The sequence below is a fragment of the Gekko japonicus genome, unplaced genomic scaffold, assembly GCF_001447785.1.
Source record: "Gekko japonicus isolate JY-2015 unplaced genomic scaffold, Gekko_japonicus_V1.1 scaffold1109, whole genome shotgun sequence".
Lineage (NCBI taxonomy): Eukaryota > Metazoa > Chordata > Lepidosauria > Squamata > Gekkonidae > Gekko > Gekko japonicus.
The window spans coordinates 247,389-263,319 of record NW_015169205.1 but is presented as its reverse complement, the minus strand read 5'-3'; the positions used below and the strand labels follow the sequence as shown (position 1 = coordinate 263,319).

General features: G+C 45.1%; 1 protein-coding gene across 1 annotated transcript in view; it reads left to right on the top strand.

Annotated features, from left to right (window-relative positions):
• Positions 1-15,931, top strand: part of MST1R (macrophage stimulating 1 receptor) — a 76,771-nt gene that overhangs the window by 48,435 nt on the left and 12,405 nt on the right. Inside the window, exons 10-15 of the mRNA XM_015416352.1 lie at positions 1,916-2,009; positions 3,984-4,211; positions 5,135-5,281; positions 8,003-8,165; positions 8,770-8,859; positions 9,855-10,001. Coding sequence (XP_015271838.1) covers positions 1,916-2,009; positions 3,984-4,211; positions 5,135-5,281; positions 8,003-8,165; positions 8,770-8,859; positions 9,855-10,001 — 869 coding nt within the window. The remainder of the gene's footprint in view (positions 1-1,915; positions 2,010-3,983; positions 4,212-5,134; positions 5,282-8,002; positions 8,166-8,769; positions 8,860-9,854; positions 10,002-15,931) is intronic.

Here is a 15,931-nt window from a genome sequence, read left to right as displayed (position 1 = left end):
CACTGCTATGGCCAAGGCAGTGAAGCTGGTGTGTGGGGGGGGGGCATGAGCAAATGGCCACCGCTGCTGCTGAGGTGATGAAGCTGGCAGGAGACCTGCCACCACTGCAGCGCTGAAGAGGCTGGGTGGTCAGGTGAGCAGCCAGGGAGCCCCTGAAGAAGTCAGGAAAGCGGCCGGCAGAGCCATCAAAGCAGCAATACAGCCCAGGGGCAGGTGAGCAGCCAAAAGAGCCGCCATGGTGACAAAACAGCCTAGGGGCAGGAGTCCCCGAAGTTTGCAGGAAAATCTGTTTAGCATTGGTGTGGCCCTAATCTGCAGATTTGGGTATCCACAGATGGGGGCACCACATCGCTATTATTTATTTATATGACTTGATTTGATTTTTAGGCTGCCCTCCCCTTTGCACAGGGCTCAGGGCTGTGTACATTATATCAATGAATACATTTATGAATCAGACATAAATCAAGTTAAGACTGTTAAAACAATTAAAATAGTAATCAAACTAGATATTCTTCATTTATGGTAACTGATTTGTCTTTACCTATAACTTTAAAAGAATCTTTTAAATAAGTATATTGTATATAAGTGTCTTATATGCTTGTTATGGTTATATTGTATTATTATTTAATTCTTGTTGTAAAATTAATATGAAAAAAAATAGTAATAAAACTAAACTATTTCAGAACGGCATTTCAAGGACACTTTATGTCCTTTCCCCATGAGGGAGAGGAGAGATAGGAAAGCCAAGATTGATGGCAACCGTTGCTGCCCTCAATTGTAGGCCTGGTGGGACATCTCTGTCTTACAGGCCCTGCGGAACTGCACTAGGTTGTGCAGGGCTCGGATGTTATTAGGCAGAGAGTTCCACCAAGATGGTGCTAGGGCCAAAAAGGCCCTGGCTCTAGTTGAGAACAGCCAGATATTTTTTTGGCCCACAGATCACTAGGAGGTTCTTCTCTCCAGAGCATAATGGTCTTCTGGGAGTGGAACAGGAGAGGCAGTACCTTAGATATATTGGTCCCAGACCATTTAGGGCCTTGAAGGTTAGTACCAAAACCTTGAACCTGATCCAGTACTCAATCTGGAGCCGATGCAGCTGGCAAAGCACCGGTTGATGGGGTCCCAGTAAGGACCCAAGCCGCTGTGCTCTGGACCAGTTGTAATTTCCGGGTCAGTCTGAAGAGTAGCCCCATGTAGAGCGAGTTACAGTAGTCTAACCACAAGGTGACCATTGCATGGATTACTGTGGCTAGGTCAGGGTGAGACAGGAAGGGGGCAAGTTGCCTGATCTTGCACAGCTGGAAAAACACCAGCTTGGCAACATTTGTAATCTGGGCCTCCATTGATAAAGAAGCATCCAGAAGCATACCGAGACTCCTGGCAGTCAGTACCAGTGTTAAAGGTACACCGTCAAGAGCCAGGAGTTGGCATCTCAACCCTGAAACCCACCCACTCAGCCACAGAACCTCCGTCTTAGATGGATTCAGTTTCAGGTGGCATGAAGATTATTTTTTATATATTATATATAGATTTATGAAGTAAAGTTGCTGGAGTCCCATGTCATCAAGACTGTTTCATCAGACTAAGGGGACTTCCTTAAATCTCAAGGAGGTGGTATCTTGTAAGCCGCCTTGTAAGCCGCCCTGAGCCCGTTTGCAGGGAGGGCGGGGTATAAATATTAAAAAATAAATAAATAAAATCTGTTTGGCGCTTGCAGGCCTGGGTTAGTATCCCTAGGAATTGAGTACTATGCATGGTGTTTTGTATTGGGACTGAAACATCCCAGGACTGTTCTACCAGAGAATGTCCAATCCTCTATTGTCTGCACTACCAGGATACCTTTGAAGGCCATCTTGGTGCTGCAGTTTTAGTTTGCTCTTATTTCAGGCCTTCTCACTGTTTTTTTTTCCCCCAGAGGTTCAAATATCTCCATCTTTGGCACCAATTTGGATTCAGTGTATCACACAAAGATACAATTTGAGTCTGCAACAGTGAAAACAGAAGCCAAAGTGAGTATTCCAGGCAGAAAGAAAGAGAGATCTATTTAGTCACTAAATATCGTGTTGTAGACTGTGTTAAACTGAGGCTGCTCAATACCAGCTTAACACTCATTGCCAGAAGACAGCCCAAATGAGAAGGTTTGGTTCCAGAAAATTCTCAGACTTTGGCACATTTCTTGGGGAAAGGAACTTCACAGATGCGGAGCAAGCCAATTAGAAGATCTCCATATATGTTCTTATTATAGGGACATGACTCATAGATGGCCAAATGATTATTGTTTTTTATCTAAACAAAATAATAGTAGAAAGGGGAAGAGATACTTGCTAGATATGCAGGTGTAAATTAACTCAGTAAGTGGATGTGTAAAAGAAGAAGAGATTGTATTTATACCCTGTCCTTCACAGAGTCTCAGAGCGGCTTACAATCTCCTTTCCCTTCATCTCCCCACAACAGACACCATGTGAAGTAGGTAGGGCTGAGAGAGCTCTTTGAGAACTGCTCTTGAGAGAACAGCTCTGTGAGAACTGTGACTGACCCAAGGTCACCCAGCTGGCTGCATGTGGAGGAGTGGGGAATCAAACCCAGTCCTCCAGATTAGCGTTCACCACTCTTAAGTACTACAGCAAACTGGCTCTCAAAAAGCAAGGTTTACACACGGAGAGAGCTCTCTGCTGCTTTTTGTCAATTTTTGAGTATGTGTGAAAGTACAAGAATGACATGCTAACTCTTGAGTTGTTATAAAGTGGTGAAGCAGTTTCCTTTTGTTTGTGTGAAAAAGTGAAGCTAAAGGGGCACTAATAGTGGCCAACAGCCAATAAATCCTACATGGATTCTGTTTGGTTCTATCCTTTCATTTAATACAGTGGTGCTCAGTAGCTTGAGAGCCACTTGTGGCTCTTTGACATGCCACCTGGTGCTCTTCTGAGCATTGTTCCCCAATGTGGCACTCATCTCATGTTCCAGGAAAGTAAGCAAGGCCATTGCCTGGTAGGATTTGTAGTTGGCAGGTGGTTCCCACCTTGAAACAACCGCAGCCACTGGGGCTGGAGGGTGGATGAGCCTTCATACCCAGGATCCCACTAGGGAGGCAAGTGTGGCTGAACTGCTTAGAACAGAGCCCATTACTCTGCGGATCTGCTTTATGTATCTAATGAAGTAGGCTCTGGCTCATGAACATTTATGTCAAAATAAGTGTGCTGATTTTATAGTGCCACAAGATGCTTTGCCTGTTTTAGAGTAATGCCAGTATTCCTCCGGAGTTAAACGTGAAGGGATTAGTTAAATCGAAGCCCCAGCGGGAAATTCAGGAAGGAAAGAGGTGTTCAAGATGTTTGGAGCTTATTTAAAACCATTCTAATAGATTCAGGTAAAATTTATATCACAAACAAGAAAGGGTACCAACAAGTCCAAAAGAATGTAAGTGTGGTCAAATAACAGTGGATTGGGTCCTGTGGAATAGTTTTCTAAATAGTAGGGAGGGCCATATTCACCAATTTGCCTATCCTGCTGCAGTCCTCTCTACCCCCCACCTCACACTATTGGTGTCTCCTGTTTCCCAGGAGTAGCATTTGGGGAGGGGATTTTAGTTTGCTGGGAGGTGGAGGAGAATTGTGCTTTCCGAGCAGGGCTCTTGGAGGATTGGCTACATTAGGGGGTGTGGCCTAATATGCAAAGGAGTTCCTGCTACAAAAAGAGCCCTGCCCGGGCCAAGTGTTTCGTGGGATCCAAGCCGGCATCAGTGAAGCCCATGAAATTGACTGGGAGCAGATTCCGAATGGATGAAAGGAAGTTCATGATTTTTAAACTTACGTAGTTATGTCTTTCATCGAGGCATTTCTCCATCCCTCAAGTTTCATTCTTGCCGTCCTTCCAGTTTCAGCCTCTGCGTTTCAGTAATATGATCTGAACACTCTTGATAAAATCAAGCCAGGTTAAACTAAACCGTTACATTATTGCCTCCGTTTCTGCTGTGATGCCTCTAGGTATGCAAGGAGCCACCATCAGCAAACAGCCTTGTATGCCAGAGCCCTGCCTACCCATTTGAAAACAAGATCGAAAGTGTTCACGGGATCCTGAGAATCTTGATGGACGGTGCTCTGGGCCGCAAGGAATTTCATACTCGCTACTATCCCAAGCCACAGATCGACCCCTTTGAGAATGAAGACAAATTGTACACACTCATAGAAGGAGAAGATAAGATCAAGGTCAATGTATGTGTTTCCCTGCCCAAATTTCTACATCACTTCGGGGGAGAGGGAGAATAAGAACTGATTTATATACTGTGAATTGAGCGAGTTGTGTATGGACATTGGCTCACACCTGTTGTATATTTCTTGAACAGCATAAATGAGAGCTAAACTAAATGCGACAATGGAATTCTTTGCTTAGATTCCCTGAGATGTAGTCTGGCCACCTAGCCATAAGTGGTGGGGGTGAGTCATAAGGGGGCGATTACTTGTTTTCCTGATGAAAACCCCTCTCTCCCACCTGCTTGAAGCCCAGTAGGGGACAAGACAGGCCAAATGCAGGATGCTTTTTGGGCTCAAAAGCCACACTGGGAGATCCATCTAATGTGGCATTTGGCCCTTAGCTGCAGTCAGTGGACTACTATAAGAATATAAGACTAACAGGGCAGTCATAAGCAGAGTTACTATCTTCTAAGTCCATTGAAGTCAGTTGTCTTAGAAAGATGTAACTCTGCTTCGGGTGGTACTGTAAGAGTCTCCCAACATCATACTGCTCATGTAACAACACTAGTTGCAGAAGCTGATACACACGCTGGAGTTAACTGGCAATATCAGTACTAAGAAAGCTGAGAGGGGCCTATTAAATCACATGATAAAGGTGGCAGTGTAAAGTCAGGTAGTGTATAAGACTTTGCATGCTGGGTTCTAAGAAGGGATTGTGGAAAGAGACCTTTGCACCAACAGTGAAAACTGGGACAAGGACAGACAGGCTAAATTATTCAGAACCATCAATTTAGCAGACAAAGATCTGGATAGACAAGTGGATTTGGAGTTGTGATATATGGGATGTGTGATGGGGAAAACTGGGAGGAGGGATTGGAAGCATTGGAGATGGGGTTTTTTTCTGTTGGTCAGGTGATGTATGCATTTTTGTGTTGTTTGTGCAGCATAGAGGTCTGGATGCTCTGGTAGGTTGCATGAATATCTCTATGACTGTAGCTGGCAGGATGTGCCGACCCATCGTGGAGAAGAATGAAGTGACCTGTCGAATCCCCAAGGACCTGAACTTCCCTCTGGATGGTTTGCCTGTTCAGGTAGCAATGGTGACAGTTCTCTGCCATCATACTCATACCAAGCCATGGCTGTTTCTGGCCTATTTTTATTTATTTATTTATTTATATTTAAATTTATACCCCGCCCTACCCCGAAGGCTCAGGGCGGCTATTCTATTTTTCTATTTGCATATTGTGTCCTACAATAGGCTGCCTCCCCCTGCTTTTTCCTCTTGCATCCTTTGCTCATTAGTATGGTTTTCTGCTCATAAAGAGCCTGGCACACCAGGAATGATACACACGTTAAATGGCATTACCGTCCATTCACCTTCTGGCTCTACCTTCTGCCCACTTTGTTCTGTTAGCCTCTCCCTTTTGAATGCAGAGGCAGTTGCAAGTCCGTGTATGATAAGGAGTGAAGGGAACCGCTCAGGGTGTGTAGGAGGAATGAAAATTCACCGACCACCAGGTCACACAGAAAGGTCTTTTTCCATGTCATCTTCTGGTAAATTTGAGGAGTACCAGGAAGTCTGCCTTTTAGAGCAACTTGTGAGCTCAGAGCTGAGTAACTTCTGACCTTAAAGAAGGCCCTTACAGAAGTTCGTGTTGAGGCCAAATTAAACAAGCCAGAAATGCTTTTTTTTTTTTAACAGCAGAATATTGAGCAATGTTCTCCTGGGCTCCCTTGGCATTTTTCCTCAGACTCATTTATCACTTGAGAAGCATTTCTCCAGTTTGGCTTTTAGCGGGGGATTTTAATGGTCTCTCCAGATTTTCATGTGGTCAGCTTTGGGAGTGGGACTGGGAAGGGAGCAAGAGGAATCTCATTGAGGACAAAACATGCAATCGGCAGTGGATAACACGAGCTTCCCAGTTTCAGGGCTCTGTTGTTTTTGCACTCATAACACATGCTGAGTAACAGTTCCGGTGCCTGGGCTTGCGTCACCTCACTACCCACATCCCAGATGGCATAGTTGGCAAGGACACACCCAGTCTAAAGCCACATGGATCAAACGCTGCTAGTAGAGTACTTCCTGTTCTTAGAGTCATTGCTGCAGGCAGCTGTGGAATGCAGGTGCACAGCCTGTTCTTTCCTGTCGTCTGTCTTGTAACTGTCCTGCCCATCGATTGCACGTGGTGCCCCCAAGTTCCAGTAGTATGGGAGAGGGAGAAAAAGCTCCCTATATCTATTTTCTCCACCCCATGCATAGTTTTATAAAACTCTAGTGCGTTCCCCCTTAGCCTTCTTTTCTAAACTGAAAAATCCCAGGCTCATAGGAAAGGTGCTCCAACCTGTTGATCATGTTGGTTCCTCTCCTATGTACTTTTTTCCCAGCTCTGCAACCAGAACTGCACCCAGTATCCCAAATGAGTACACATTACTGATCTATAAAAAGGTAAAGGTTCCCTTGCTCGAAAGCCAGTCGAGTCCGACTCTAGGGTTGCGGTGCTCATCTCCGTTTCAAAGCCGAAGAACCAGCGCTGTCCGAAGACGTTTCCGTGGTCATGTGGCCGGCATGACTAAACACCAAGGCACATGGAACGCTGTTACCTTCCCACCGAAGTGGTACCTATTTATCTACTTGCAATTTCTTGCTTTCGAACTGCTAGGTTGGCAGGAGCTGGAACTAGAGACGGGAGCTCACTCCATCATGCGGCAACTCGGGTCTCGAACTGCTGAACTACTGACCTTCCAGAGCCTGCAGTTCAGCGTCTTAACCACTTGAGCCACCGCAGCTCCTTACTGATCTATACAGGGATATTATAATATTCTCAGTCCCTTTCCTAACAATCTCCAGCATGGAGTTTGCCATTTACTGAGTTAACATTTTCACTGAGCTATCCTCTACCCCAAGATCTCCTTCAGTCTTGATCTCTGGACACCTGGCTTTTGCCACTTTCCAGTCTTCTGCCTCTTTGCAGCAAAACAGGTTTGGGAAAGGAGGTGCATGTATGCACCACGAAGCTGTAGGGAAGCAGGTAAAAAAAAACCCCACTTCCCAGCAGTATGGAAGCCAGGGCAAATAACTCATCCAGAAATGTTTTAAGTATCTTGGGGGAAAGAAAGGGTCTTTTTCAGCTCCGTTCCCATGATCCTTTTCCCCATCCTACTGTCTTGAGCGCTGCCATTGCTTGTCTCCCTGTAGGCTAGAAATAGATTCATAGGTGGACTATAATAGCATCCTTTCAAAATGTCACCAGAACAACCATGGCATATCTCCAGTTATGGTCGTATATGGAATCCGTGCTAGATTGACCCAAAATACTAATAACTCATCCAGAAATGTTTTAAGTATCTTGGGGGAAAGAAAGGGTCTTTTGCAGCTCCGTTCCCATGATCCTTTTCCCCATCCTACTGTCTTGAGCTCTGCCATTGCTTGTCTCCCTGCAGGCTAGAAATAGATTCATAGATGGACTATAATAGCAGCCTTCCAAAATGTCACCAGAACAACCGTGGCCTATCTCCAGTTATGGTCGTATATGGAATCCGTGCTAGATTGACCCAAAATACTAGAAACCACCAGAGTATCCTTCAAGGTAGCACAATAGCCCTGCATGCTTCTTTACCACCCGTTCATCCGACAGCCTGTTTTCTGAGGCACCTGGAATATGAACATACTAATATGTGACTAGTAGACAATAATGTCACACTAAGGATAAGCCTGGATTGCTGACACTAAGCTGCTTGCCTGCCTTCCTGTGGGACCTCAGTGCTCTGGCATGGCTGATAACCACCTCCAAAATGTCCCTTCCTTCTTTTAGATTTGTGTGAGTGACAGCTGCACAGACGTGGGCTTCGTAACTGTGGTCTCCTCTTTGTCCCCTGTGGCTGTTGTCTTGGGGACCATTGTTGCCTTCCTAGTCCTCTGCCTCTTGGGATTTCTGATGATGAAATATGTGCGGAGGAGGAAGAAGAAGAAGACAGGTAAATGCAAGCATCTCAAGATATTTCCATCACAGAAGGTGTTTCATCAGTGATATCCATTCAGTCATATTTCTCCATTGTTTTAAAGGCCGAGCTGGTTTGAATAGGACTGCAAGGGCTCTAATCAGAGACTTACCATGTCTCAAATCTGGTTTAGGCTATTTTCACGTGGAACTTTAGCTCTGTGTCTCCTCACAAAAGCTGCAGCAGGCGGGTTTGAACTTCTGCATGACAATGTCATGTAGTTGCCCAGTGTCTGGATGCCCGCTTTGGTAGGTCTTTCGAATCATATTCGAAGCAGGTTTGTTCATCATGTAGATGGGAAAGTGCGGATTTTCAGACCTCCTCACTCATTTCTGATGCCATTTTCTCCCAATATCTCTTTGTGTCTGCCACCCTCCCCACCACCAGCAGACTTTTTGCTAGCTTCAACACCATTTTTTTTAAAGCTGGCAAAAACTACTCCAGCAGCTGGGGGAGGGAGGGAATGGTGGGCACCAGAGGAAACCATGGAGAATACCCCCACAAGGGGCCCTCCCTTGCCTCTGTGAATGCCTCTGCATGGAGGCTGGGTACTAGTGACACGTTTGCTGTGTTTTCCTAGGGACTGAGAACCTGGAGAGATTAAGCTTCAACAGGGGTTCGCCAAGCATCGCTCTCCTTCCCTACAACAGTGGTTACATGAGCAGTACAGGTAAAGATGTATGAAGAGAATCTAATAATGGCTAAATCTTGGGAGCTGCTGTGTTTGAACCCTGTGGACTGAAGGACATAAACATGTTAAGATTGGCTTGGGCTGGTGTGGTAAGCCCTGGGGGTAGGGGAACATTGTACCCAAAGTCCATGAGGAGGTTCGTGAGACCATGAGCCCAGTCACTGTTTCTTTACGTAGTTCTTCTATTTGTCATACTAACCCCCCTGAAGGTATGGTTCAACTCACCCACCTCAGAGTTACACGGCATTGCACCAGAGGAGAGCCACACTACTCCCGCCTGCTTCAGCTTTCTTCTTCTCCTGCAAGCCTCTTCCCATTTCTCCCTTCCTCCCTTTTTATATCCCCGGATCCACACCTGGAGTTAAGCTCCATCCTCTTCTCCTCTTTTCTCTGCCTTGCCTGACAACTCCTGGGCCCAGGGAGTCATCGCAAAGTCTGCCCTTTTGCTGAGGCTACTGCAACTTTCTGCCCTTGTTCCCACCCTGCTCCACCCAGGTCAAGGGCCTGTCCTCCCTGGCAGTTTGTTTCTGGATACCCTGCCACAGCTGGCAATTCCTCAGCAGAAGTTTTCCTAAGCATGAGCAGTTTGCTTAGTCAGCAAACTGGCTCTACACCAGAAGCGATCTCTCAGGCTGGGGTGCAAGATTCCTGTCACCATCTCCACACCTGGAGTGATTCACTCTCAGGTCCCCCCCCCTCCCCGAAAAAACCCCCACTATACTGAAATGCCTAACCTACTCATTGGTCTAGTGGTCTTTTATTTTCTCTTCAACCCCCTGTTTGATTTGGTTGAAAGGAACTTAGAGTGAAGAGAACTCATTTTGGCAGGAATTTAGAAAAGACTAGTGTTAGAACATGCCACTATGAACTATAACGAAAAGAATGGACTCTCTGGCATCTGGCTCTTATTTGCTCTCTCCGCCATTCTTTGGGAACCTACACAATGGTTCTTTTTGGCTCTGTTTCCTATCCAGGTAGCAGCGATGGTTCTGCTGTGCCCCTCATACGGATTCCATCTTGCTCCATTGAAAATCTTCGCCCAGAGCTGCTGGAAGAGGTGAAGGATGTCCTAATCCCAGAAGAGCAGCTGGTAATGCACAAGGATCAGATTATTGGCAAAGGTGAGCTCTGTGGTGCTGTATCCCTCAGCCACTCCGTGCAAAGCTTTGTTAGCAGATAGTTTTCACAGTGTAGGTGGAGTACTGCCATGCCCTCTCTGCTCAGTGTCTTCTTGAGACTGCTTGTTTCTGTGTGCTTACTGTTACTCTTCATTGGTATACAGGCCTCACCAAGCCTGTAAGGTTGCACAGTGGCAGGTGTTCTCACTGGAGCTCCAGTCTACCCTACCCTGCATGGCTAGTAAAAGCAGTGAGGAGAGGTGGAAAGCCTCTTTCATTTCAGTGAATAAATGATTCGGGAACAGCAAGCTGAGAGAGTGCTCATCTAAATCTTCATTTTGTTACTGCAAGGACTGGCACATTTTCCCCTTTGAATTCTGTTTGGTATTGAGTTGAATAGATATATGATTTTAAAAAAGAATGGGTAATGACATTTTCCCTCCTCCTTCCCAGAAGTCTAGGGTGTAACAGGAAACTGGCTCCAGTTCCAAGCACACCCCCCCCCATCTAATGCAGCCTGAAACACATCTTGCACAAGACTCAGACCAGAGACCCCAACACTGTGGCCTGAAATGTCTCCTCCAACCCATTTTTGTTTGTTTATTTGTTTTTAGTATCCAATATGATAGAGTTTGACGAATGTGATAGCATGATGCTTTGGCTGTTCCTAGCTTTTATTTTGGGTTTTCCTGTGCACCAGTAATAGTTGCTTAGTACAGAAACTTTTCTGCAAGACCAGCATGGGAACAAGGCCTAGGTCATTCTTAAGGTAGGGTTGCCACCTTTTAAACTGCTCCTTCCAGCTGTCCCTTTAATACCAGCTCTATCTGCAGCAATTACCAGGTGGTATTAAGTGGCTCAAGTGGTTAAGACGCTGAGCTGCAGGCTGTGGAAGGTCGGTAGTTCAGCAGTTTGAGACCCGAGTGTGCCGCATGATGGAGTGAGCTCCCGTCTCTAGTTCTAGCTCCTGCCAACCAAGCAGTTCGAAAGCAAGAAATTGCAAGTAGATGAATAGGTACCACTTCAGTGGGAAGGTAACAGCGTTCTGTGTGCCTCGGTGTTTAGTCATGCCAGCCACATGACCACGGAAATGTCTTCGGACAGCGCTGGCTCTTTGGCTTTGAAAAGGAGATGAGCACTGCAACCCTAGAGTCGGATTTGACTGGCTTGCGAGCAAGGGAACCTTTACCTTTATTATTTAGCTTCATGCCGTAAAAAAGCTCAAGTGCCCATTTCTACTCATAAAACCTCTGTGACAGGGACAGGATGTTTCCCCCCGGTCCAGTTGGTAACCTTATTCCCAGAGAGGAACTGTGAGATGTATTTTCCGACATGAACAAATGAATTTTGTGTCTCAGGATGGTGAATGTAAAAACCTGACTGTTCTGTTTTGGTGACTATACAAGCCCTTTTCAGGCAATGCATATGACCTCACACATGGGGCAAACAAGCGACATGAAATTCTTCCAGCATGTTTGATTGCCAGCCATGTTGTCTCAAAGCCATAACATATGGATTTTCAGCCTCAGAGCACAGTTCTGGTGCATGTGTTCCAATGCTGTAAATCCTCATGCTGTGCCTTTTAGTTAAAGTGGTGATAGCGCATACTGAGAGGATCATGTGTAGGGCACACACTCCATACACATAGTCAAACATGTTGCCTAAAAAGGGCTTTATTTTCATTTGTTATTTTTGCACCCTGTTTTTCTCTGAGGAAGTCAGGGCATTGTTTTCACCTCTGTACAGTCCCATGAGGCTGGACTGAGAAATAGAGACCTTCCAAGATCATCCACAAAGTTTGTAACTGAGGTGAGATTTGAACTGGAGAATGACTTTGGCCTAGTTTGGATGTATAAGGAAACCATCAATTATCCTTAAGGGATTAAGGTAATATATTAAGGCTATCCTGGGTTAAAATGAAGCCAGGCGTGCTCCTAAATTGACTTAGAGAATCCAAATGTTGGTGCTGCCAGATCTCGGGGGGTGGGGGCAGCAAGAATGTGGAAGAAGAGCACTCATGATCAATGCTCCCTCTAAGCTGTGGAGTCTTGTGAGCAAAAATTCTACTTTGTGAGCCACTGGCATTAAAGTTATGAGTGAGCAATTTGGCTACTACATAAATTAGTTTGCTCTGGAGCCATCCTTCCTGACCTAAGACAAAAATGTGTGAGCCGGAGGCTAACAAACTGAGCTGGGTCACACTAACTCAGCTTAGAGGGAACATTGCTCATGATCCCATGGCTCTAATCCATCCAATTGTCTAAAGTGGGTCTTAGTTACTACCTTATGTTAGTTTAAGTGATAATTTAGTCCATTTTGCTATCTTAAAACACAGTAAAGACTCTGTCAACTCATTAAAAAAAAAACCTGTAATGAGGGATAGCAAAAATGTGGTGATTTGTTTCAGAGCCCACTAAGGTTAAACACCAGAGAAAATGTTCTAGTCTCAAATTTTGTCCTAAGTCATATGTAACCGCTTGCTTCTTCAAAGTAGATGCAGATAAATTGCTTACCATTCCACTTATAAAGGCCTGTTATGTAATTGGAAACTATTATCAAGCTCCAGTCAGCCAGTTTTTGTAAGCTAAACTATCCCCCAGTTCTTTCAACATTTCCTTATTTCTCATGCATTCCAAACTTTCTGTGATCTTTGCTGCAATCTTTCAAGCTCCGTTTTTATCTAAGTTTCTGAAAAAGTTGCCAGAAGGATTCCTGCCTTGTGCATATAGTCAAAATGACTTGGATCAGTGGTTGTTACGTTCTGTAATCTGGCAATCTGGAAAAAACATATGGCCATCTAGATCGATGCAAATAGCGCTTACAGATCCATAAAATCATTAATGTATTGTTCTACTTCAGTGAGTGAATGTTTCTGTAATTAGCCATGTGGCAAAACAGAACTCACAGACAGCTTGTTGGGTGGATGTGGAATTAAAACAGCTGGAACTGCTCATCTAGCCCTATGGGGCTGCTAGGCTAGGGATAGGCAGTCCTTTGCAGGTATGCTGAATAGTGCTGCAGCAGACAGTTTTGCTCAGCATAGCAGCCCCCTTGCTCTATTCTAAAATGTGGCAGTTCAGCTGAGACAGGCTCAGGTCAAGACTGGGAGGTAGAAGGACAGCTGGAAGCCAGCAAGATCTTGAGGAAGGTGGTCTTCTGCTGTAGAACAGCAGTTTAGGGTAAACATTTGGAGTGTGGTAGTTCTGAGAGTGGGCGATTCTGCATCTGGCATTTGCTCCACATTTTCTCAACACTGAGGAAGAGGTGCAGCTCAAAACCGCATTCAAATACCCCGGGCCAAAGCCATACTGACTGCGAAATCACCCCTGAACTGCCATAAATCTATGCAGAAGGTACCATGAAACCCGATGATCATGAAAGTGGCATGCAGTGTAGAGGGTACCATAAAATCCAATATTCAAAGAAAGTGAAAGCAGCATGCAATGCAGAGGGGAATTCCTGTTCCAGCTTGGGTTTGGTAAAGCAATGGAGGGAAAAGCCAATGCAGAATCACCCAGTGGCAGCCTGAATGTCTGCTCTTCTCCCGCTGGTGCCCTTGTGCCCTGCTAGGATCCTGCTCACAAAACATCTTTTAGGGCAAGACATTATGCTGATATTATTTGCTTCTCCTGCAGTCATGTTCAGCCTAAGTGAAGCTGAATCCTTGTTGTGGTGTTATATCATTTTTCTTGCACATGAAGCATGTATTTACAGTAAAGGTAAAAGGTAAAGGTTCCCTTGCTCGAAAGCCAGTCAAATCCGACTCTAGGGTTGCGGTGCTCATCTCCGTTTCATAGACGAAGAGCCAGCGCTGTCCGAAGACGTTTCCGTGGTCATGTGACTGGCATGACTAAACACCAAGGCGCACGGAACGCTGTTACCTTCCCACCGAAGTGGTACCTTACATTCTTCTAAATCTGACTCATTATTTTAGCCCTTTTCCAAGGACCAGTTGCCCATTGCAACATGCAACAAAATGATATTTAATTAAATTTGATACTGATATTTTTCCATTGGTGATTTTTGCAGTCTTTTTGTTCCTGGTCTTGTCCCTTTAACCCTGCCATATAAACCTAACTACCAGTCCCTGCCATTCTTGTAATGAATTTTTAGACATGTAAAATGATATTGCAGGTCATAATAAGTGATTTCAGTATTACATCGATTTACACTGCTGATATTATTCCTCTCCATGATCATTTGTAATATGTTAATTCAGCTAAATTCTTCTGTAGTGATTACAGAGTAAATTAATTTTTGAGGGGGGAAATGTCAGCAACAGTGGGCACCCACATCTATTAACCTTGGCAAAACTGAGTCTCAGTATGCAAATTTGCTTAGGGCCAGTAAGGATCTAGGGCAGGCATAGAATGAGTTGCTTTTACCATGGGCTAAATTCTTGGAATCAAAATACATTCTTGGAATTATCTATACCTGGTCTGTTCCACTTTGTACTGAAGGTAGGGAATCAAACCTTCAAATGCTCCCTTAAAAAAAAATGCCTTTTATGTTGAAAACTAACACATGACTGAGAAAGCTATGAAAGAACCTTCTCCTTGACGTGCTAGCTTTGTATGTAAAAGGAGGGGGAGTTATGTGGAGGTGCTGAAGCATCTGTTCCCTACCCACAGTCTATAGTATTTCCATAAACAACCTTTGGGGTGACACAGAAGTCTTCAGGCCCAGGAGTCAAAAAGAGACATACAGAGCCACAAGTTGGGTGTCCACGTGGAGCTGCAGTGGTGAGAAAAGCCAGCATTTCCTGCAGTGCTGCAAGGCTGCTGAGCTCCAAGGCTGGAGGAGTAGCTTCCTGCTTGCTTAGCCTTGAATCCTGGCAATCGAGTGTTATGGTGCAATTTCCCTTTAGTGCTGACTGCAGAGGTTCAAATGCTAACCTAAGGAGAGGGTATTTGTACCTCTCCATCCCTATGGTATGTGGCTTAGAATTCTCTTAGAGGTGGGGAAAAGAATTAGGCTCAGGGAGTGTGCACCTCAAGACACACGTACCCCACACCCTAATCTCACCCATTATTGGACCCTATAAGCCCGTGATCCCAAACTTGTTGCCCATGAGCATGTTTCTTGACAGCTGCTTGTTTCCTCAAGACTTGGAGATTGATTTCAAAGAGCCTTGCATGCAGCAGATAACAACAAGGAACTTTGTTTCCTCCCAGCTGACTCATTAACAAAGCACTTTGCTCGTCTTGGGCAGGTACCTCACACCCATGCACTATCAGCTTGGCTGCAGACACAGAATATTTCTTCTATCTCTGGCCTTGGCTGGGCAGGGAAAAAGCCCTTTCTTTAGAAACGGAAACCAAGCAGTATTTCTTCTCCAAAGAAAAGTGCCAGTCCCAGGTTCTTCCCACCTCCTCGGAGCCAGGAGAACCTAGACATCATCTTTGCATCTTCAGGGAACACCCATTCAGAAGCAACTTCTTCTGTTACAGGAGGTTGTTTGACTTCAAAGTTCCCAACATTTTGTAACTGGCCCCAGCCCCCTTGAAAAGCTCATTTTGTGGCAGTGTTCACTACTCTTTCACAAAAGTTCCAAAGTGCCCACAGGCTCAACAAGGTTGGTCTATCCTTGCTATGTTAGAGAGACTGCCCTCCTCTTGGTTTAAACAGTCCTTGGGACAGTGTTTTTCTTCTGATCCAGATTAATACCTCCACCAGGATTGTTTTAGCTGTTAGACAATCAGAGCCCTTTAAAGCTTATTGCATCCTTTGTTGGCAGGGAGGGAACTAGGGTCCCTAATCTTACTCTCAAAGATAGCATCTGCTGTTAGAAGCACGTATGGGCCAATTGCAACATCCTTGTTTTTTTAAAAAAAGGTGTCTCGTTTGCCCTCACCAGTTTGTGGCTCCTCGAAAACAAATGCACCCTCAGAACTTTTTTTTTTTGCTCCTTGGGGAGTTACTTTTCTTTAAAT